The 23,450-nt window shown below is 54.6% G+C and overlaps 1 protein-coding gene across 2 annotated transcripts in view; it reads right to left on the bottom strand.

Annotated features, from left to right (window-relative positions):
* Positions 1–15,688, bottom strand: part of IQSEC1 (IQ motif and Sec7 domain ArfGEF 1) — a 176,827-nt gene extending 161,139 nt beyond the window's left edge. The window contains exon 1 of one of the 2 annotated variants that reach the window (XM_003894065.4): positions 15,250–15,688. In XM_003894065.4, the coding sequence (XP_003894114.2) occupies positions 15,250–15,272 (23 nt within the window). In that variant the 5' untranslated portion in view covers positions 15,273–15,688. The remainder of the gene's footprint in view (positions 1–15,249) is intronic. The other variant, XM_009200179.4, reaches the window with a different exon arrangement.
* Positions 15,689–23,450: the final 7,762 nt, after the last annotated feature.

The following is a 23,450-nucleotide window of genomic DNA, read 5'->3' as shown; positions in this document are numbered from 1 at the left end:
CCTCTGGGGTCCACCTGGCCTTTCTGAGGGGTCCTTCCTGGGTTTTCAGCCTCACCTCCTTCAGGTGTCAGACCCTTCAGGTGCTGACGGGATCTCATTTAATCCTCAAGCTGCCCTGGGAAGCTTGAGTTTCTTATTCCCATTTTACAGATGAGGAAACTGAGGCTCCGAAAGGCAGAGACCTCCCCAAGCCTCCTCTGCAGATAAGTGGCTCCACTTAGCTCCTGACCTGAGCCTGTGGGCTCTGTCCCCTGCTCCCTGCTCTAGGGTCCTGCACCACCCACAGTCAGCTCAGGCAGCTGATCTCCAACCAGGAAGAACATTCTGGGCCCTCCCAACCTCAGGATGGAGGATTTGCTGAGACGAGCGTTCCCTGAGGGTGTCCTTCCACTGGAGGTCCTTAGGATATTCAGAAAGCAACCCAATTCACCCCAGACCTAGCAACTTACACATTTTTAAAATTTCATTTTAAAATCCCTAATGTATACTCATGGTTCAAAACCAAAACACAAAAGTTGTCATGTGGAGGGTCTCCCTCCTAAATGTTCCATATCCACCAGGCTCCCAGGCACACAATGCACACCTGTAATGCATACACGCTCCCCTGGTCTCTTACTCCTTACACAGAGCCCCATCTCCTGGGCCCCCTTACAAGATTTCCTTATGTGAACACAAGCAGACACATATGCACACAGAGACGGGCAGTATGCAAGAGTTCAAGACCTGCAACGCATACATGTTCCCCTAGTCTCTTGTTCCTTACACAGAGGCCTTATCTTGACCACAATGTGCTCCTGCCTTCCCCCAACAAGAACACGCTCTTAAACTGGCTTTCTGGCCGTTCAATCTCAGGCACAGCTGCCCATGTGGACTGAAGACACAGTCAGGGGATGGAGGTGGCCTCTGCTTCACAGCCGCCCTCCCAGACCTGAGCCCCTGACCTAAAACAGTGGTGGGGAGCACAGCGTACACCTGCTGGGTACAGTGGAGGCCCCAGGCCAATCTTGGCCCTGTAGACTTTTCCATGCCCAATGGAGGGTCTACAGGATAGCCCTCCAACCCACAACACACCCTCAGAGCCATGCTGCCCTCACATGGCCAGACAAGCACACACATAAGACACACTCTTAGCCCATACAATGCAGACACTACACACACACATGTGCAATCAGGCACATGCACATGGGCTCTTCCAGTGAGTGGCGGGCAACACCCCACTGTCCCCAGGCCTGGTCTTAGCACAGACAGGAGAAGCGCCTGGCACAGGGTCACACAGTGAGTAAAGGTTAGGCTAGGATGGGACCCCAGACACCCTGCCTGCCGGCCTCGGGGCCCTACCACTGGGCACAGTGAGGTGATTGTCCCAGGGTTGGCCTCCAAAGCTCCTCTATCCTGCCAAACTACCCTGCCCAGAAGTTCAGCCCGCCTGAGTCTGGAAAACTCCCTGCTGTTTTAGGGCTCTCCTTACCCACTCCGCCACCCCATGCCAGGACTCAGCAACCACACGAAAGGAAAATCTGCCCCCAGGCTCCCTGCAACTGAGGGTCAGGAGCACAGACAGCAGGTGACAAAACAGCTCAGGCTTAACTCACACATCCTTCTGATTAAGCAACAACATTTTCAGCCCTGGCACAGTGGCTCACACCTTAATCCCCCATACTTCCAGAGGCCAAGGCAGGCAGATCACTTGAGGTCAGGAGTTCAAGACCAGCCTGGCCAATATGGTGAAACCCCGTCTCAACAAAAAATACAAAACATAGCTGGGAGTGGTGGTGGGTAACTGTAATCCCAGCTACTTAGGAGGCTGAGGTATGAGAATTGCTTGAACCCGGTGGGTGGAGGTTGCAGTGAGCCGAGATGGCGCCACTGCACTCCAGCCTGGGCGACAGAGGGAGACTGTCTCAAAAAAAAAAAAAAAAAAAAGAAAAGAAAAAAATAGTAATTTTCAAACCCCTGTGGGCCAGATGCTAGGCTGGGCACTTCCACGCAAACCCCACAGGGGCATGAAGGTTAGGAGAGGCCAATAAAGGCTAGGGCCACGATGGGCTGAGTGCCACTGTGTGCCTGGTATATGACCTCTGTCCTTCCAAACATCCTTGGGGGCAGGGGTTGTTATCTTTCCCACCTCGCAGAGGAGCAAGCTGGGGTTCAGAGAGGTAAAGGGGTTGTCTGAAGTCACACAGCAGATAAGGGCCCTCTTTGTGGCCAGTCAGCACCATCCAGGGGAGGACCTGGAGGGCAGCTGCAGGGGACCTGAAGCCTTAGTGGGGCCCTGGAAGCAGAACCCACCCCCAGCCTGTGGGTTCAAGGGTGTGTTGGTTTCTGGATAAAAAGAGCCCAACCTGCCTCCCATCCCCCGCCATGCATGAGAGGGAGGAGCTGGAAAGCTCGGTCTGAGCGTGCGGGCTTCTATTTCAGGGGCGCAAGATGCTGTCGCGGCATGCACTGTTCCCCATGCATCTGTCTCCACTTGGGACACAGAGCATTTTCCCGGCAGAGAGCTGCAGTAGGCGGCAGGCCTTGGGTGCCCTCGGCTCAGGGAGTGGCTGGTAGTCTTGGCCAGCAGCGGAGAGCGCTGCCCTCAGCCAGGTGGGTGGGCTGAGCCCTGGGGTGCAGGAGGTGGATGGAGGGGTAGTGCCCTCACCAGGGCATGAGAATGGGGATGGTGCCAGCCTCTGACACAGCCTCTCCTGGGGTAGCCATCTCTTCCTGGGCTCCCTCCACTCTTTGGGGCCACCAAGGTCACCGTCCTGAGTCTGACCTCCCTCCACCCCTGACCTTCAGACACAAGGAGCTCAGTGCTCGTGGGCTCCTCCCTGGGTGTCCCATAGGGCTCTCCTTACACCAGCAGGCCCCATCCCAGGGGCCCATCTCGGCAATGGTGGTGCCACCCATCAGACCCCCAGGCCAGACTACTGGGCACCACGGTCTACCATGCCTTTGATGCCCTGTTCTCCCCTGTTCCTTCCCAGCCTTGGGCTGAATCTCCGTGGGCACCCTGGGCATCTCCGCTTCAGCAGCTGCCTCAGCCTCCCCATCAGACCACCTCCAGCTTTTCCTATCACCCCCTGCCCATGCAGCACAGGCCTGGCACGGGGGCACCCTCTGGGTGATGTGAGAGAGGCAGCATGGGGGCTCATGCCTGGAATCCCAGCACTTCAGGAGGCTGAGGCAGGAGGAACCCCAGGAGTTCAAGACCAGCCTGGACAACATGGCAAAACCCAGTCTCTACAAAAAAATTTTAAAAAAATTAGCCAGTGTGGTGGTGGGTGCCTGTGTCCAACTACTTGGGAGGCTGAGGTGGGAGGCTTACCCGAGCCCAGGAGTTCAAGGCTCCAGTGAGCTGAGATTGGGCCACTATACTCCAGCCTGGGCGACAGAGCAAGACCCTGTCTCTAAAAAATGAAAGAAGGAAGGAAGGAAGGAAGGAAGGGAGGGGGGGGGGGGGGGGAGGGAGGGAGGGAGGGGGGAAGGAGGGAGGGAGGGAAGGAGGGAAGGAAAAGAGAAACAATATACTTCAGACTAAAGGAGACAACATGGGTCTCTAGTCATGCGTGGCCTGGCCCTCCCTGAGAACTTGCTCTTGCTCAGGAAACCCCTGTGCAATTCCTACCCCATGGTTCTGGCCCATGAGGCCGGGAATGGCCCATATTATAGACGGGGACGAGGGGACAGAGCCAGCAGCATGAGCATGACTGCCTCTCCTCACTGTTCCTCCCCAGGGAGGCTCAAAGCAGCCAGGAAGGGTTTCCCCTCCTTGAGGTGCTGGTAAAAAAGATTTCAGGTCAATCTAGAATAAATGATGAGTTTTTTCATGTAACATACAATGCCCTAGGCAGTTTTTAAAAATATCTATCACTAGGAAAAGAGGAAAGATGAAATGGTAAGAAAAAGTGCTTATTTATAGGTCCCAGTTGGCAAAGCAAGAGGGGGATGTGCCAGCCCAGAGGTGCAGCTGGATCCTGAACATCAGGGGTCCCAGGACTTACCTAGCACATGCAGTCCCCAGCCCCCACCAAGGTCCACAGAGCCCCTAACACACAGAGCCCATGACTCCAGGCCCTGTGCTGACGCCAGGGGCCAGCTGCCTGGCGTGGGGTGCTGGGCTGGCCTCCCTGGTACCTGAGCCATGGCTCTGGCTGCCCTGGGCCTCTGCACACTACTGCACTGAGGCTACCAGCTCCGTCCAGATTTGCCCCAAACTGCCAGGCTCTCCTCTAACTCCAAGCAAAATCTGGTGGCCTGTTTCTAGACTTGGTTTACCTCCATCCCAACAAACACACACATTTGAATTCCCCTCCTAATTCCCAGCCCAGTGGTTCAGGGGGGCTGACCCCATGCTCCAGCTACAGGTGTGGCCAAGTGACAGAGGCTGGTCAATCAGCACATGGCTCCTCTTGGGGATGGAGATGGTTTCAGGAATGGCCATGAGCCCCAGGGCTAACCAGGGGGACTGAGGCTGCTGAGGGGGCTGGAGCCTCCACACAGGAACGCGTCCTGGGGAAAGGTGAACGGGACACGGCCTCAGGAATGTTGGAGCCCCTGGAGCCAGCCACACTGAAGCCAGACCATGGGCTACTCACTGACAGTAACCACGGAAATCCCTTTGACTTGAGTTTCTGCCGTTTGCCACCCAAAGGCTCCTGATGGATACACCGTTATGGCCCAGCTTCCCTTCCCTTCCCAGATGTTCACATTTCTTAAGTCCTAGCATGTCCTGAAGCCCAGCCCTGTGCCATGGGAATCCAGGGGAGGAAGGGGACAGGAATAATCTCTATAGGTCACAGAGATATCACAGGCCTTATTACCTCATTCTGTCCTGATGGCCACCCTGCAAAGCTGGTATTATTAGCCTCATTTTACAGAAAAGGAAATAGGTTCAGAGAGATTAAGTCATCTGCCCCAAGTCACACAGCCACTGGGCAGCAGATAAGGAGTTCCATCTGAGCAGCTCCTTGGAGAGTGGTGGGGTCCTGGCAGGGGAGGTTCAGAAAAAGGTCTTGATTACCCCCGGATCTTGGACCCCACATCTGCTGGGCTCACCTGGTCTTGGGGAGCTCCTCTGAGGCAGCCCAACCTCTCTGCAGCCCAGAGACGGTCAGGGGACAGAAACCTGAACAAGGAAAGGGGTTGGAGAGACTTGAGGGTGTTTCTCTGTTATCTGATGGTGGAGGGCAAATGGGAGGAAAACGCTCAGTGTCATCGTGGGGCCACCGAGGGCCCTGAGAGATAGGCAGTAAACTTCAGCCAGGGCCCTGGTGATTTAAGATGTATTACTTCCCTTAGTAACCATTCCAAGCAGATGTCAGGGACATCTTGATGAGGAATGAAGCCGTTGGTGCCGATAAAACATTTTTCTATTAGCCACGCTCAGGTCAGCCACCTGCTGAGCCACAGGAATTGCTCTGACAGGACCTTCATTCCTCAGAGGTCAGGTCAGTGTGGCAAGGTCATGCCATGGGATATAAAGGGGGATGGGTATCTCTGGTGCAGCCCCAGTTCCTCCGAGTCCTGATATCCTGAGCTCATGCTCAGGAAATGGGATGCACAGGGGAAGAAGAGCCAGGACTCCTGGGCTGGGCAGTCTAGCGGGCAAAGCCCGGTCCCTCAGAGAGCCGACAGCACGCCCGGTCTGGCTTCCCCACCGCCCTGTTCACTGCCCCAGTCCTGCCCACAACCTCACCAGCCATGTCCCAGCTTTCCTTCAACCAGTAACAAGTCAATTCACTGAAAGCCAATTCATAGAACAGTCAATTTGAAGAATGATAAAGTCATAAAAAGGACTTGCTTCCTCCCTTAACCTTTTAGCTTTAGTTGACTGGTCCATTTTCGTCTTCAAAACGGCATTTGATGGAATGTTATTTGTCTCTGTCCCAGCTGCCCACTGTGGTGGCAGGAGGCAGAGACAAGCATGGTGACTGTGTCATCTGTGTCATCAGGAATGCTGCAGGCATAGGGCAGAGGAGGGCAGGAGTGGCCATCAGCAGGGCTGTCCTGCAAGCTCAGGGGAGCAGGAAGGCCCACCTGAGAAGAGGAATGGGCTGGGCTGGGGCTGGGGCCCTGGTTCTGGGAGACAACTGGGGACAATACATAAGACCCCCGTTCCATCAGCCAGCTGATATCCACTGCCTGCTGGCAGAATAGGGTCTCAAACTCAGAACCCCTGGGGGCCAGCCAGGCCCCAGGTGGCAGCCAAAGGGGCTTGTGCTGCCTTTCTGGGGTGAGGGGCTGGCCCCAGTGCCCCTGGTGGGATGCAGCCTTGGAGAGAAGGGCCCAAGGTGTCTCAGGTGTCAGGGAGGGGAGGGTAGTAGAGGTTGGTGACCATGGCGCACCACCAAGGAACTGAGACTGGGAGGTCACTGGCTGTCCGCTGTCCTCAATCACCAGAGATCTCAGTCTGTCAGACCCAATACCTACTCTCACCTTTTAAAAATTAAACTTTTTATTTTGAGATAATCGTAGATTCATTTGCAGTTGTTAAAACAAACAAACAAAAAAAACAATACAGAGAGATCTTATATACACTGTTTCCCCCAATGGTAACATCTTACAAAACTATTGGATCCATCACCACCAGGATACTGACACTGCACTGTCCCCCCACCTTAGGTAGATTTCCTGTTTTGCTTGTACTGTGGAGCCGACACACACGATACGCCTGCATAGAACTAAACACATGCATGCACACACATACAGGCAAATACAAGTGCCACCACAATCAAAATACACAATAGCTCCATTACCACAAAGATCCCTTGTCCAGCACCCCCCCCCCTTAAAACCAGAGCTTTGCACTATCCTCGTCTCTCTTCTCAAATGAAGTTGATGAGTCATGTGATCCATCTACACACACATTTAAAACAGAACCAAGAGAATGGCTGGATGGTAACATTACAGAAAAAAAAAAAAAAGAGGAAAATAATTTAGAATAAAATAAAGAGTAATTTGTCATGTTAATGGTGGGTGGGCCTATCCCATAGTCACCTGTCAGGTCGTGTGACAGCGACCACAAACCCAGATGGATGCTGGAGTTCACTGGGGACTCTGGCACCACAAGAGATGCTGTCCTTGGTGATGTGGTGCTCTGAATGGTGGCAGCTCTTGGCGGAGCTCCGAATATATCAGAGTCTGATCTTCCCTCGACTGCGAGAGCAGTTGCATTCCTGGAAAACTCAATGCATATTCAAATCATACAAAATGCATTTTGTGGTTTAGATGTCAAGAGGAGTGAGGACCAGACTCAGATAGTTGCTCACAGATTTTCACACCCATAAATATCTGTGCGGATTCTTGGTGTAGGGGCCTTGCCCTGCACAGCCTAGGCTGGCCCCGCTCCCAGACGCCCTCTGGCAGCTCTGCCTGCATCTGGGGGCCCACTGTCAAAGAGTTGCTGGTAACTGTGCCCAGGACTGACCTGGACGGAGAGACAGCCAAGGTGACAATGATGAAGGCTCGACGCATAGGCTTCCGGGAGGTGTGTGTGCGGGGGTTCATCTTGGAATGTTCAGGTCCCATCCCTCCAGCCTCCCTCCTCCTGCCTGGGGGAGACACACAGGGCTTGGCTTCCTTCATGGAGGCCCCACTGCAAGCAGCAGGCCAGGGCTTCCCACGGAGGGAGACCACCGCCTCCTGCAGCGGCCGGCTGGTCACACATCCCCCAAGTTGAGCATTTCATTGGCTCAAATCCAGAACCACAAAACAGTGATGGGAAAACTAAACCGCTCTGTGTCACCAGCTTGCTGAGGGAGCACTTCAGTGACGAAGCACTCATACACATGCACAGAAATTCACCAGGGACCCAAAGGAACTGGACACAGCTGTGGCCTCTGGGCAGAAAAACGAGAAGCAGGGAACCACACAGACAATGTGTGCAGCCCTTTTTTGTACCATGTGAATGAATAATCTCTCAGTTATATGAATACATTTAAAAAAACAACAAAAACATAACCATCCCTTTTGTAAGCTAAACTTGATCACTCACACTTTTATTCAGGAAGGGGAAATTTAAAAACACAAGATACCACTTCACACCATTAGGATGGCTATTACTAAAGAAAAACAGAAAGTAACAAGTAATGACAAAGATGTGGAGAAACTAGGACCCTTGCGCAGTGCTGGGGGGAAGGTAAAACAGTGCAACTGCCGTGGAATACAGTACGGCGGCTCCTCAAAACAGTCAACATCCAATCACCACCTGACCCAGCAAGCCCACTTCCGAGTACACACCCAACAGAAATGGAACCAGGGACTTGGAGAGGTATCTGCACACCCACGTTCACAGCAGCACTATTCACAATAGCCAAAAGGCAGAAACAACCCAGTGTCCATCAATGGGTGAATGGACAAACAAAATGTGGTCGATTCGCACAATGGAACAGTGTTCAGCTTTAAAAAGGAAGGAAGTTCTGCCCATTGCTGCAGCACAGATGAACCTTGAGGACATGATGCTAAGTGAAGTAAGCCAGTCAGGAAAGGACAACTGCTGTCTGATTCCACTCACATGACGTCCCCAGGGCAGTCACATTCACAGGGACAGAGAGTGGAATGGTGGGCGCCAGGGGCTGGGGATGCGAGACGGGAGTCTGCGCTCACGGAGCACAGAGCCTTTTTTGGGAAAGTGAAGTTCAGGAGATGGATGGTGTGTTGGCTGCACAACACTGTGAATGCACTTATTGCAGCTGAAATGTGTGTAATTAAAAAGGGCAAACATGTGGTGGATCTCCACAATGGAACGGTTTTCAGCTTTAAAAAAGGAAGTTTTCTGTCTGTCTTACCACAGTTTTTAAAAATGGTGATTTGTGCCTTGGCAGGCCAGGCCCTGCAGGGATGCTAGAAAGCAAACGCGGGACTTCCAGGCAGCTGGTGACAACAGAGGGGCCGGCAATGTGTCTGTCGCAGGGAGGACTCGCCATGCAGGAGCTCCATGAGGGGACCCATTTGCCTGGGGGAGTCAGGAGAGAGGCACAGGCTAGACTGTGAGGTCTGAGGTGAAGAGAAGGGCACTCCTGGTAGAGGAGCCAGCATGGGCAAGAGTGTGGCGGGGTGAGCCTTCCAGGCAGTGCTGGGCAGCAGATGGAATGTTGTGGGATCGGGAGAGGCCAGGAGGGGCAGGACAGAGGGCCTCAGGACCCAGAGTGGCTGAGGAGAGAGGGGTGTGTGCGGGAAGGGGAGCCCACTGCCCCACCTCGTTCTCTTCTCAGTTCTATTCAGGAGCTGCTCTGGCAGGTGCCACCAAGGTCTTATTTACTGTGTCCTTTCTTTGGGCGGTCAGCTCCACGCAGGCAGGGCAGGCCTGGTTCGTTTACAGGCATAGCCCACAGGCCTGGTGTGTGTCAGGATGTGGACTAGACGTCCAGTGACCATGGTGGGCTGAGCGAATGAACGGGTGATTGATCGGCAGGATGGGGCCACGTGAATAAGCCAGCATGCCTGGAGGTGCTGTGCCTGGCAGACACAGCTCCTCCCACTCCCAGTCCCCTGTGTGTCGCAGCATAACCAGGAACTTTCCAGATGAGGTCACAGGCCCAGAGAGGGCAAGCAGCCTGGCCAGGATCACTCAGTGCGGCAGGGACAGAGCTGGAGTGGAGCCTCCTTGTCCTGCTTTGTAAGGCCCCAGGTGGGCCAGGGCCTCAGAGTCCAAGGGGCAGAGTATTTTCATCTGCTCTGCCTGCAGGAAGCCTCCTGGGGTAAGAGTGAGAGAACAGGAGCCATCCAACAGGCTGGAAGGAGCGGGAAGGGCAGACGGGGCTGTGTCATCCGTAGGCTTTTGGGGGAAAGCAGCAGGCTCTAAGGTAAGCCTGGGAGCAGCTTAGCCAGTACCCAGGAGCAACACCTCCTAAGACCCCACTGGTGGTGACAAAACTGGTCTAGTCCACAGGTACTGGGTGCTGGGCTCCCAGCCACTGTGGGACAAGTACCCTCAGCACCCAGGACAAGCGGGCTGGGGGCAGCCACGCCGCAGCGGCAGTGGCCAACACGTTCCAGGTAGTGCATGCAGTGGGGAAGGGGTGGGGAGGGACACAGCCTCGTGGCCAAGAGATCTGGAACCTGCTCGGGGTAAGGCGTCAGGTCCCCCAACACCTGGGCCCCCTGACTGCCCTCCTTCCCTTCCTCATCCTATCTCTGTGCACCGGGTGTCCACTGGCCCCATCCACAAGGGCACACAGACCTGGCTTGGGAGGAGCAGGGTCTGGAGTCAGGCAGATTCACTGGCTGTGACCCTGAGCAAGGCACTTCCCTGGAAAATAGGATGGCACACAACTACGCTGCCAGAGTTGTGGGATTCAACAAGATAAGGCACTCTTGTTATTCTTAAAGACCAAGTGAGTGAGTCAGCGCAAGGAGGCAGGCCAGGGCCCTGATGAGAGGGTGCCAAGTCCTTTAGGGGCACAGGGGACCTTGGGGGGCTTCAACAAAGGGCCACCAGGGAGGGACAAAGATGGCGCCACACTTGCTGAGCTTGGGGCCCGGCCCGCCCTCTGGCCCGCAGGCAAGCCCTGGAAGGGGAGTATCAGCCCCGCTGCATAGAGCAGGAGGCTTAGGCCCAGCGCCTGTGCTTAGGGCACTTGGGAAAAGATGCTGACCATGGGCTGACCAAGGCCCGGCAGGGTCCTGCCCCGGGGCTGGGGCCAGTCCAGGCCTTACGCTTCCTCTGAGGCCCAGGGAGGGCATGGATGTCGGATCTGTCTTTCATAGATCCTTTGGTGGAAGATGGTGGCAGGTTGAGTAAGTTAGAGGTAGGTGCTTGCCTAAGCAGACGCTCCTTGTTGCCCTGCCTGTCCAGCAACTACCAGAAAAGTCTGTTCCTCTCAGTCTCTAAAATTCAGCCCAGACAGGGTCTCTAGGTCCCAACATCATGCCAGGCTGTGCCAGCTTTGGGTATACAACGGGGAGCAGGCCTGGGCCCTGGCCTTGCAAAGGGGCAGAGGCAGTGGCCAGGCCTCTGAATTTTCAGGCCCCAGGCTCATGACATCCCCTCATGGCTGGGAGGCCCCAGTGCAGTTCCCCAGCCTCTTTAACCCCCAGTCTCTTCTTCATATCTTTAGCCTCCAGCATGACAATGTGTCTCTTTATTCCAGGGCCTCCATGAGCAGCCCCAGCCCCTTTACCTCTCTTCCTGGCCCACTCTGCTCCAGCAACACCATCCTCCCTCTGTGGCCCAATCCTGCCAAGCATGTCCTCATCAGGGCCTCTGCATCTGCTGTCTCCTGCACCTGGGGCCCCCACACTTCCCCTTGATAGTCTTTTATAGTTCTCCTCTTCCTAATCATTTAGATTTCTGTTCAAAGGTCACCTCTTCCAGGAAGCCCTCCCCACTTCCTGAGTGGCACACAGTTCATTCAATCCATTCCCATTGGGCTCTTTATCTTCTTCATTTCTCTATGTCCTTCTCCCCTGCAGTATCCCCTGAAAGCAGCACCCTCTCAGTGGTTCCCAGCACTGAGTTGGGCACACATCAGGTGTGCCATGAACACTAGCTGAATGCAGGGAAGTGAAGGCCCAGGCCTGGCTATGTGGCCTTGGCTGCATGTCCCAGTCTTTCTGAGTTATAACCAGGACCTGCCCAATTGCCTCCTGGGGCTGTAAAGGGTGGATAGATGCTACAGCATTCTTGGAAAATAGCCCAGTGCTGTGTGGGTCATTCATAATGACCATTTTTAACAATGATCGCTGCATGGCAAGAAAGGCTACTGTCATCACATGTGCTTGAGAGTGAAGACTGGGCCTCAGGTTCCCTACGGGCATCTCTCTCTGTGGGCTGGGGCTGCTCTTCCCTGGCATCCAGCCCAGGCCCACTGTCCAGCAGATGCTGATAACTGTGCCTACAGAACTGACCCAGCCAAGGCGATAATGGTGAAGGCTCAATGCACAAGTTTCTTGGAGGTGTGCGTGTGGAATGTTCCAGGCCCAGTCCCACCAGTGTCCCTTCTTCTGTCTGGGGGAGACCCACCAGGGCTTGGCTTCCTTTATGAAGGCCCCACTGCAAGCAGCAGGTCAGGGCATCCCACCGGAGGGAGACCACTGCCTCCTGCAGGGGCCGGCTGGTCACCATGTCCCCCAAACAGAAGGAAGAGAAGGGCCGGGACAGTTTCAGGAAGTGAATGAATGAATGAGCAGGCATGGGTGGGAAAGTGTTCCATTGGCCTGGCCAAGCAGCCCACATCTTACACACCACAAACTCCTCACAGCCTCACTTCCTGTGTTCAAGTGACAGGATATGACATGCCCATGAGGACAGAGGGGCCCCTTGCAGAGATGATGAAAAGGACGCTGTAGTTACAGAAGTGGGAGCCATCCTTCATTCAGACACTATTCATGAAGCTGCCAGTACAGCAATAACCTCGGGTGTTAGCAAGTTTGATTCAGGGTCTGATTCTTGGAAGCCTCCTGATGTTCCCCCACTGGGTTAAGAAATCTTCCCCTGCTTTTGTTGTCATTCTTTATCCCGTCCAGTGTGCCACCTTCACGATGGACTGAACCCTGACTGGGACAGAGTCTCGATTCCATAAAGCTCCCTTGGGTGCACACCAGGGGCCCAGAGAGTGGAAGGGGCGAAAATGGAGGCTAGGGAGCGGGGACAGTGGGGTGCTGGGGGGCCCACTGGCAGGGCTCCTCTAGGCTGAGAAGAGCCTGGCCATGCCGTGCACAGGGCCACTGGAGCAAGTCTGCCCTGATTTGACATGTGGCATGTTGGGGAAGGGACACCGCTGCCAAATGTACAGCAGGAAACAGCTGTGTGACCCCAGTCAAGTTCCTTCCCCTCTCTGAGCCTCAGTTTCCTCTTCTGTAAAATGGGATCAACAGTATCACATTTTGCAGCAGTTGGTGAGACTCAGCGATGCAACTAAGCACGAGAACGCTTTGCAATCAAGTTGGGCAGCTCTGATAGTGGCTATAACGCCGCTGTTGGGAAAGTTAAACATCTAGAGATACTCAACACCCCATCTCCTTTCCATGCTGAAAGGCTGGGTAACAATAAGGTCTGAGCAGCAGGTGCTGGGAAAGCCTGGGTCTAGGAGTGGGCCTGCCATGGGTTCTGGGTGGGGAGTAATGGTGGGCAAATACAGGCTTTCAAATGCAGCAGGGTAACCTCAGAAAAGGCCTGCTCTTGGTTGCAAAATCATTGCATACAAACAGAGCCACCCCCTCCAAGTCTATTTGGTACTTCGGTGCCAATAGGTTTGGTAGCAGAGGAGGGATGGCCTGGAAGTCACAATGCTCAGACTGTGGGAGCCTGAGAACTGGAGAAGAGTGAAAAGACGCACAGGAAAGGAAGACAGTGAGCGCTGAGCCCCCTCTCTCAGGCAGGAAGGCTAGAGGAGCTTAGTCCAGGAATCAGCAAACCCACCAGAGCCATGTGTTCAAATGCAGGTGGCTGGGCCCCCAACAGATGGAAGCAGACTCTCTAGGGAAGAGTATTAGAATTCATATAGAACATTGTCCCCACAAAACCGCAAGTGGATGGGCTTGGGCAACGCAGCCACAGTGAATAGCTGCATCCCGGGAACATCAACCACACCTGGACATTAAAATTATCTGGAAAATGAAAAAGATCCTGAGGCTTGAGCCCTCCCCCAGACCTAGACACCAGAATGTCTAGGGGTGCGACTCACACTTTTTTTTTAACTGCTCCTCAAGTGATTCCAGTATAGCTCCCCACCCCAGGCTAGTATACTCCAGGGTTCCAGTAGAACTGTGTTGAGCCTCAGTTTCCCCATCTCTAAAATGGGGGTCTTAGTGCCTGCCCAGACAAGGCCTTTGCGAGGATGACATTTCTGAGCACTGGAGGCAAGCAAGCACTGGGCCAAGTAATCCGAACATGAATTGTCACATTTCATCCTCATGACATCTCCCCTCCCTGAGGGTATAACAGCCCCCGAGAGTTTAGAATTTCTCTGGCACCAGGCTCCTGGGCCCAGGCAAAGGTGTGGCAGGGAGGAGACAGCTGGCTCAGGAGGACCTATTCCCAGCCACTGTGGAGGAAGTTCCACGCTGGGAAAGGATTTACTATTTGTTTCCGAAAATACAGCGAGGGCCTTGCCACAGGGAGTGAGAACTTTGGTGTGTTCTGCTGGCATCGAGCAACCAACCTGTGAACTTCTCCACTAAAAAAGCAAGTGAGCATCACAGCGAACCAGAGGCCACCGCCATCCCCCGCAGACTCCCGCCCGGGTCTGCTGACGCAGCAGAGGCAGAGGTGTGTTTACTTTCCCTCAGTGGAGGTGACGGGGAGCTGCCACTCTATCAGGGGCTCCACAGGCCCTTGCCGTGGTAAGAGGCCTCCATCGAATAGGGAGGCCTTGGGGTAGCCCCCAGAAGGCTCCCCACATACTGTTCCAGGCCTCCTTTTCCTAGCCTTGCGACTGAGCCCAGCTCAAGAGGACTCAGCCGTAATCTCTAACCTCCTAAGGTCTGAGGTCACTGCACAGCCCCAAACGAGTGGGTCCTGGGCAAATAGTTTAGGCAGGTGGAGACCTGACGCTGGGCCCCAACCCCCGCAGCTGAGGGTCCCAGAGGAGGGCAAAGGTTGCTCCTCCTAGAACAGCACAGTGCAGCGCCCAGGGAGCTGTGAAGGAAGCTGGCATTCGAACCCCACTGCCCCGTGGGAAGCCTGGCTAAACGAAGCACAGGCTTTGGTTTCCATAAATACCCAGGCCCGTGATGTCACCGCCCCGTGCAGACTTTCACAGCCTCTGCTGCTGGCGTGAGGCCCAGCACACAGCCGCTCTGCTGCCAGCCCACAGAACACCTGGGCATACAGCTGGACACTGATGCCACCGTGCTAGGGACGGTGGGCGGGACCTTCACCTGCCCTTGGAGGACGCAGCATCCTGCCCACTGCCTCAGCCTGCCTGCGACCTTTTATCAGGCATGGCTGAAGGGCTGGCCATGGGTGTGCTGGGCAGAGAGGCTTTCCCCAAACAGGCTATGGGCTAAACCAAAGCCAAAACAGTAGGAGCCGGTCTGGGCACCCTGAATGTGGATCTGGAAGGGGGGATACCTGCTCTCAGAGTTGGGAATTTCACAGCCTGCTGAAGACCTGCTGACTAACAGCCTTTTTCTCATCGTCATCACCAACAAACACCTCCGCTGCAGGGACCGAACGCTGGCATCCCTGCTGGGTGGCCAGCTCCCTCTGCAAGTCACCTGCACATCCACCTGCCCCTCCCCCCACGAAGCCCCTCACTCCAGCTCAGCCGGGCCCCTCTGGCCTCTGGCTTTAGGCAGAAACCTGCCACATATACTCACAAATAGCGTCTTCTGCAGGCCATCCTGTGTGAATCCGTTCTTCCCTGTTCTGGCTCCCTCTCTAGCGGGGAGGCTCAAAGTGTTTGCAAGAGGAGCAGGAGGCTCAGGCAAGACGTGGAAGGGAATAAAATTAAATCGCGGGGCGAGTCACATTCCCGGGGGTGGCGGGCTCCTCTAGGGAGGCTGGGGCGGGAGCGGGGGGCGGCGCCAGCAGCTGACTGTGAAGGGCCCTGGCACGTAGAGCGCGCTCACACCGTGCCCAGGAGCGAGCGAGGACGTCGAGTAACCATGGTCGCCAGGCTGGGCGGGGGAGTCCACCTCGCTGCTACCTGGGCCCACCTTGGGGTGTTTCCCCTCCCGTACATCTGGGGTGCGGGGCGCGAGGATGAGGAGGGGAGGGTCGAGAGGACGCTGCCCCCGGTTTGCTCTCGCAGCATCCGGAGGAGGGGCGGGCGCGCAGGAGCCTCCCCCCGGCGCCCAAGGAGCAACGTAGTGCGGCCGCGCCGGACCAATCGCCGAGGCGCTGGTCGCCATGGCAACAGCAGCATCAGGCGCGGCCGCTCCGCGGCGCCCTCGCTGCAAAGTCACACACCCGGCCGGGCGCGGGGCGCCGGCCCCCTCCTGGCCCGCGCTGGAAACCTGGAATTCTGTTGCTAAAATGCACGCGCCGCGCGGAGCCTACGATGTCACTGCTTTCCAAGGCGGCTTCTCTGCCTTCGGAACTGAGACACGCGAGCCACGCAGCTCTCGGGGCTCTGGCCCTGGAGTGAGGCCGGCCGTCTCCAAGGCTAGCTCTGCCACTGAAGGGCGATGAGACCTTTGCAAGCCGCGTCTCTCCTGGGAGTCTTGATTATGCTACTGTGAAAGGGATCATTACAGCTATAACACGGGGTTTCAGGAGGGCGTACCACACCACTAAGCTGTACGGCGGATGGCAGAGCAGTCCTCGTTTGTGCCAGTCCTGTCCCAAAGGGGGCTGCACGGGGCTAGGGAGAATTTCTGGTCTAGCTATGGTGCCCCTTCCTCTCCGGAGGACCTTCCATGTGCTGGGCAAGTATCTGCCCTCATGATGTTTACAGTCTAAGGGGGAGACAGGAAGTAAGTGTGCAGATACAGGATTGCACGTGGTGATAAGAATCAGGATGAAAAGGGAGCAGAAAGAGGGGAGGCAGGGAGCCTGAGGGAGGCGGGAAGGAGGCTTCTGCCATCAGACAGGGTGGTCGGGAAGGCCCTCTGTGAGGCACGTGTGGCTGAGACTCGGATGACCCAAGAAGCAGGGGAGGAGCTGGCGTCCAGGCTCTGAGGCGGAAGGCAGCCTGGTGTATTAGAGTGGCCCAGAGGAGGTCAGCGTGGTGCAGTGGTGGGATAGGGAGGTGGAGAGGAGAAGCGCACATCCATCCTCGGCTCCCACACCCGCCTTTCCCACACAGATTTCTCTCTTCCTATCTGATCTTCATCTGATCCTCTCTGCTTCCTCATCTGTAAACCAGGAATCCCAGACCTATCTCAGAGGCATGTAGACAATATTCTTCCGTACACGGTAATCCTCAAGACAACTCCAATGAGGTCTAATATTATCATCCTACTTCATGGAGGAGCGCACTAAAGCCAGAGGTTCAGCAACTGGCCCAAGCCACATAGCTGGCGGGTGGTGTAGCCAGGGCAGTCTGGCTCCAGAGTCTTGGCTCTTGACTGCTTGAAAGCTGCCTCACTGGGAGGAATAAATGAGAGAGGGAGTAGTTGAGACTGGGAATCAGCTGGCCATGGCTGGCAGCCCACAGGGCCATTTCCCTTCCTCTTTCCATTCTCTCTGGACTCACACTCATTGAATTTAGGAGTGATGCTGCAACCTTGAGTTCCATTCCATCCTTTACAGGAAATGAACCTTGGGGTAAGTGATTTGCCTAAAGTTGCACAGCAGAGTGGCAGAGGTAGGACTAGGATCCCATTCTTCCAGCTCAGTGTCCTGGTAGGGAGCAGAAGTTGGAGCTGCAGCCTCAGGTGGCTGAGGTGAGGCATCGATCAGAACTGCATGATGCTTCCCCATCTGCCCTCTGTAGGTGAATCCATATGCATGACCAATCTTCCTGTAGCACGGACCTCCCTCCCTGAGTCATGTGAGGAATTCATATTTCTGTGGGTTGACATGTTACAGAGCCTGCCCCACTCCTCTTCTCACTGGAGTTTCAAAAGATTTTAGTAACATCAAAATTCAGCCACTGCATCAGGAGGGCTCACTTTGTGTCAGGTCCAATTGTTTCATGGTTCCAGTGAATTCTCAGAAGCGCCCTATGAAGTGAACATAATTACCACTCCTGCTTAGATGCGTTGCACCACCTACGGGGGTCTCCCATCAAGGCAGTAGCAGAGCCCAGACTCTAACTCACAGTCTGGCTCGGGCTAGAGCAATGCCCCTCTCAGCCACCTTGCTCAAGTAGTGATTCTTTTCTCACTTCCATCTTCTAGAGGAGGAAACAGGCTCAGATTGGTGAATTGGATGCCTTGAGTGTGGAGCACCCAGTGTCCCTTTCCTGGGCTTCCTCTTTTGCTCCCTGGGAGGCCCAGGACATGCATCTGCACATCCGTTCCTTCTTCAGCACTTCCTCTTGTAAATGTACAATCCTTTTCCTTCCACATTATGCTGTTATTTCAAAGTAGGGCAAATGGCAAGGACCCTGGCATTGAGATACAAATGCCAAGATTTTAGGCTTTTACAAAACGTCATTTACTTGGACAGTGCCTACAACCCACCTGTATTGTTTTGATTTCTGACATTCAGTATCCGGCACCGGACCAGGCACAAAGGAGGCTCCAAAAAGTGTGGAGCTGGGATTCCAACTCTGATCTCTGACTCCAGAGCCCACAGGTTCATCCCTTCAGGCAGCGAGAGGTCAGAGAGACTCAGTAAAGGGGCGTGCCCACCTGTGCAGGCTGGGCTTCACCTACCTCACGACCCCAAGCCCTCGCCATCCAATCTCAGGGCAGATTTGTCAGCCCCACCTCCCAGATGCAAAGCCTGTGGTCGTGAGAGGGTCCTGATCACACAGAGAGTGGTGCTACAGGACTTTGGATGGAATTGTCCCCTTTCCTCACTTTCTCAGCTGTAATCAGAGGTCTGGAGTGGGAAGCGGGGGCAGCCAGCCTTGGGGCTGCTGTCCTGTGTCCCCGGTTGTATCACAGAATCACCCACCCACTCACCCACCTCTGCAGGCTGGGGACTAGGGCACAGTGGGAACCTAGCATTCAGACAGTGTTTTCATCCCCTGGAGTTTCTGTAAGTGCCCAAGTTCACCCCTGCCCTTGCCTCATCATTGTGGACTGTGGGAAGCCACCTGCATCAGAAGGCGAGAGCAGCTGCCAAGGGGTAGGTCCAGAAACATCTCACATCCATCTCCCCTCCCTCAACCGGAAAGTTCTACCCTGCAGGTTGGCAGGAACATTCCTGCAGATCGGCTCACTCCTGCAACCTGCGGCCATCTGTCCCCAAGGTGGGAGGAGCACAACAGCATTTGGGAAGAGAGAGGATGGAGAAGGTTGGAGCATGCAGTCCACAGATATGACAGTCACAGAGCTCTTCAAGGCAGGGAACCCCAAATCCTAGGGATTCAGGGTCTTCATCCAGCACTGGGTAGAAGTGAACCCCCCACCCCCGCTGCTCTGTTCCAACTATGGAACTGCAAAGCTGTCAACACTCTGACTCTTTAAATCTCAGGCCACACAGCCTTCAAGTCTGAAGACTTTATTTTCTTTTAGCTGAAGCTTCACATTTTAAATAAATAAAATCCTAAGTGCACAAATGATAAGAAAATTTATTCTCCCTAAACAAAATAAAGCCCCCTTTACCTCCCACTCCACTAAATCTTATTCCCCTTTCCAGTCTCTGCAGAGGTGACCACTGTCATCTGTTTGGAGTGGATCCTTCCAGAACTTTTTCTATGCACTTATCTACATATATATGCCTATAGAAAATATGAAGTATTACATAGGCCCTAAAAATGGCATCGTTTTATGAATTTCTTTCTTTTCTTTTTTTTAAAGACGAGGTCTCACTATGCTGCCCAGGCTGCAGTGCAGTGGCTTTCACGGGAGCAACCATAGCACACTACAGCCTCAAACTCCTGGGCTCAGTGATCTTCCTGCCTTAGCTTGGGACTACAGGCATGCACCACCGAACCCAGCATATTATGAATTTTTTAAATAAAAGATTTAAAATATGCCAAAAGGCATAAAGATGAATACCATGAACTCTGATATACCCCTGACCCACTACAAGAAACAGAACATGACGAATATGACGGAAGCCCAGGGTCACCGCCTCTGTTAAATCCCCTCGCCAGTCCTGCCCTCTTCCCGTCCCCATGGTGAATTCACTCTGTAGTGAATCTCCTGCATAGAGAGGTATCCACAAACCATATAAACACTTGTGCACGTTTTTAAACTTTACATAAGTAGGATCACATTGCATATCTTTTTCTGCAACTCTTTCCCCACTCGGCATTATGTCTGGAAGGCGGAATCATGGAATCTCTAAACCACAGACTCTTCCATGCTGAGTTTCCAAATCACAGGCTTTTCTAATCATAGACATGGGCTCGGGCTCTGGTGCTGGGGGCACCTCACTGGCAGGCTTGTGCAGGGCCCTCCTAACATCTCTGCCCAGCCCTACCCCTCACGTGCAGGAGGCTGATGGAGGGGGGAAGCAGCCGGAAGCAATTATCTCTGCAAATGTGTGTGGGCTTCTGGAAGCCTGGCAAACACCTCCCTCTGCAGCAAACCAAGTATCACTGAGGTACCCTGTCCCCTGTCTTGGGGGGAGAAGATCAGACCCTGGCCCTGTAACAGCTGAGCAGCAGTCCCTGATATGCTCCTGAAATGGAGCATATCCACTGCTTCTTGATGCTATTTTGGAGTCCTGGCTGATGGAGATCTGAAAGTCACGAGGGCTGGCATTGATCCCCACTTGCCGCCTTGCCAGGTTTGCTGCTGAGTGTGCCAAGAACGGCTGTGGCCAATGGAACCTGCTGTGGCTGGGGATGAGTGAGGGAGCTGTGGCCCTGCAGACACTTTTTGCAGGAGCTCACACTGCACTAGGCCACGCTGGCTGGAGGAAGGGGGCGTGGGAGACAGATGCTGCTTGAGATGCTTCGGCTGCTGCAGGATTCAAGGGTCCTGCTCCCCTGGGGTGAGAACCGGTGAACACATGAGCAGAGGGCACCTACAGCAGCCCCTGTGCTTCTGAGCCTCTACTCAGGAGCCTGTGAGAGGCCCCTGAAGGATGCAGGGGGGTGTAACATGAGAGAGAGAAGGCATCATTAAAAAGTGGTGGTCAATGGCAGGACAGGATGGAGCAGCCACAGACACTAAACCAGAGATGCTGGGTCCCTGTGTGCAGAGACAGAGCCCCAGGACGTGGGCTCCCTCCTGCACCCAAGGGCTGCCATACCCCTCCTTTCTCCCCTCAAACCCTGCACCTGTCAGCAGGCAGTGTAGCCTGGGGGTGAAGGCCAGAAGTCTCCTCTGCCACCAGCTGTGGGATTTTGGAAGGTGACCCCACTGCAGCCCCTCATCTAGACGCCGGGATTAACAGGGCATCTACATCCACCTGTGGGTGAAAGCTGCGTGAGTGCGCACAGGTGGAGCAGTCAGACCAGGTCCAGCTGCGTGCTCTGCCGGTGTTCGATTTGTTGTTGCAGTTGTTTTAGAGCCAGGCTGGGCAGCTGCAGAGTTCACAGGAGGGACATTCATGGGGCGCTGGATCCGGAGGTCTGGGCTCAGCAGGGCTGGTGCCTCCCTCTCCCAGCTGTCCCAGGGGGTTCCTCCAAGCCTGGCATACCTTGTGCCAAGCGCCTTTCTGCCCCTACTTCTCACCCTTCCTGTGTTCATATTGGCCTAATATATTTATATCAATTTAAAATAATTTTTACTAAAGCATAACTTTTCTATCAGTATTGCAAATTGTGCATTCCATGTGCTAGTCACTTTCCTCAACCAATAAACATTAAAATAAGTACAATTTAGAGAGAAGCACTGCACCCCTGAGGCCCTCGCAAGGCCCTGGGTGTCCCAACATGGGAACCCCTGCACTGATGTTGGGGTACCAGACAGGGTAGGTGCAGAGCAGGGCCGGGCCTGTGGAGGCTGGGTCAGCACAGACGTGCACGTGGAGTTGGGCTGTGTGTAGGGCCAAGGGACCGGCAAGCAAAGGCCACTGGTTGCCTGGCCCCATCCCTGTGACCCTGAGCCTTCCCAAACCTCACGCTCCATCTGCCTGGTCCTGCGTCTGTAAGTGCTGACCAGTGCTTGCTTTGGGTCAGGTCTAGGCCAGGCATGGGAAACAAGGTGAGCCAAGGCCCCATCTCCTGCCTAGAGGAAGGGAGTAGCATGCCTTGGGTGGCGGTGGACACCCAGCATGTTTCCTGCCCAGCCACTTGCCTCCTTCTGGTTGCCACCTCTTTAATCTCTGGGACTCTGGGGGAGCCAGGACCAGTGCGTGACTCAAGCAGGGCTGTAAGAGGCAAGCCCAGACGTTTGCCAGTGTCATGGAGAGACAGAAGATCCCACCTTGGGCCTGAGCTTACTCCTGGAGAGATAGAAGCCCCTGCTTTACTGGGGCCCCCATGGGGAGGAGCCTGCATGAGAGGCTGCAGGTTCTCATCACCGGAGCCCTGGAGCCAGCCACACCTGAAACCTGGAGGTTATGCCACCCATATGCCCATTTCACATGAGCCAGTTTGAAGTGGGCTCACTGTCACACAGAACCAAACGTTCTAATGCAAGTACCTTGTAATAGTTACAATACTGAGTGAACATGATCACAATTATAATATGGTAGAATTCACTGTTTCGATGGAAATGTAGATCAAATAGTGCTATGTAAGATGAGGGAAGGAGGGGCAAGGTTTTTGAGAAAAAGAGATATAGCAAGAGAAAACAGAGGTTTCCTAGAGGACAGGATGTTGAAACAGGGTCTTGAAGGATGGGCAGAAGCTTGTTGGGCAGACAGTGCATGGGAAGGTATTGCTTGCAGATAGAAAAACATGTGCAGAAGCTTGGAGGTGAAAAGCAGCAGAAAGTCATGAGCCTTAACCTGCCAGGGATTTGGGCTTCATTATGAGGGTAATGGGGTCCGGGAAGGTTTCTGAGTAGAGGAGGGACATGGTGAGGTTTGTGATTAAATAGATCCCCTCATGGGGGAAGGATTAGTGGGGAGAGATTAGAGGCTGGGATACCAGAGGAGAGGTTGGGATGGTGACTCTGGAGAGAAGAGGTGGAGGCTTGCACTGAAGCATGAGAGTGGGGATGCAGAGAAAAGGTGTTTTGGGGAGAAGTGTGGGTGGGAGAGGAGAGATGGGATAGGGGCAAGGCATCTACCTGCTCGTCGACTGGGTGGACGGTGGCACCCTTTGTCTATACAGCGACACAGGCAGAGATGCAGGGTGGAGGCAGAGATAACCCCTGCCCCCTTTGGATGTGAGGTGCCAGGGAGACCCGTGGGGAAGTCTTCGTTCCTCTCTGAGCCTGCTTTTCCTCTCTAAACATCTATTCTGGTTCTCCCGTTCACAGAAGGTTGACATGAATACCAAATGAGTGAGTGCACTCAGTGTGCTAAAAGAGTGGGTACCCCATGACTCTTTAATGTCGAGGTGCTCGACAAAGGTGAGCAAAGACTGTATGGGGTCGGTAGAGTGGGGTGAATGAGAGCAGGGCTGCTGGGCAGGGCGAGGGGTGCAGGCTGTGCACTGCCCAACTCCATGGGTGCAGCTCCCTTATCCTTGAGTGGAAGCAATGGCCCCTGAGTAGCGCAGGGCAGCAGCTGTGGTTCAGCATGTGGTCTCTGGAGTACTGCATCCTAGCTCTGTCACCGACTAGCTGTGTGACCTTGGGCAGATCTCCAAAACTGAGGATAATAAGGGAATCAACGCATTGGTCGGCTGTGGCAGTGTGATGATCTAATGTGTGCAGGTGCTAATCACAGCAAATGGCTGCCGAGTGCTTATCGTCACCCTGCACACCGCTGGGCACACACAGTTCTCACCCCCGACTCTCTTTTTATCCCTGACAAAGGGCAGTTAAGCTTCTTCTGCAGTTCCCTCAGGTCAGGGCTGGGGAGGAAGGTGCGGGCCTGGACTGCTACAATGGCTGGGGTGCTGAGGTCAGAGTGAGACCAGCCTCTCAGCTGGCCTGGCGCCCAGCGGGCATTC

Source organism: Papio anubis, chromosome 2, assembly GCF_008728515.1.
Source record: "Papio anubis isolate 15944 chromosome 2, Panubis1.0, whole genome shotgun sequence".
Taxonomy (NCBI): domain Eukaryota; kingdom Metazoa; phylum Chordata; class Mammalia; order Primates; family Cercopithecidae; genus Papio; species Papio anubis.
This window is presented reverse-complemented; position numbering and strand designations above follow the sequence as displayed.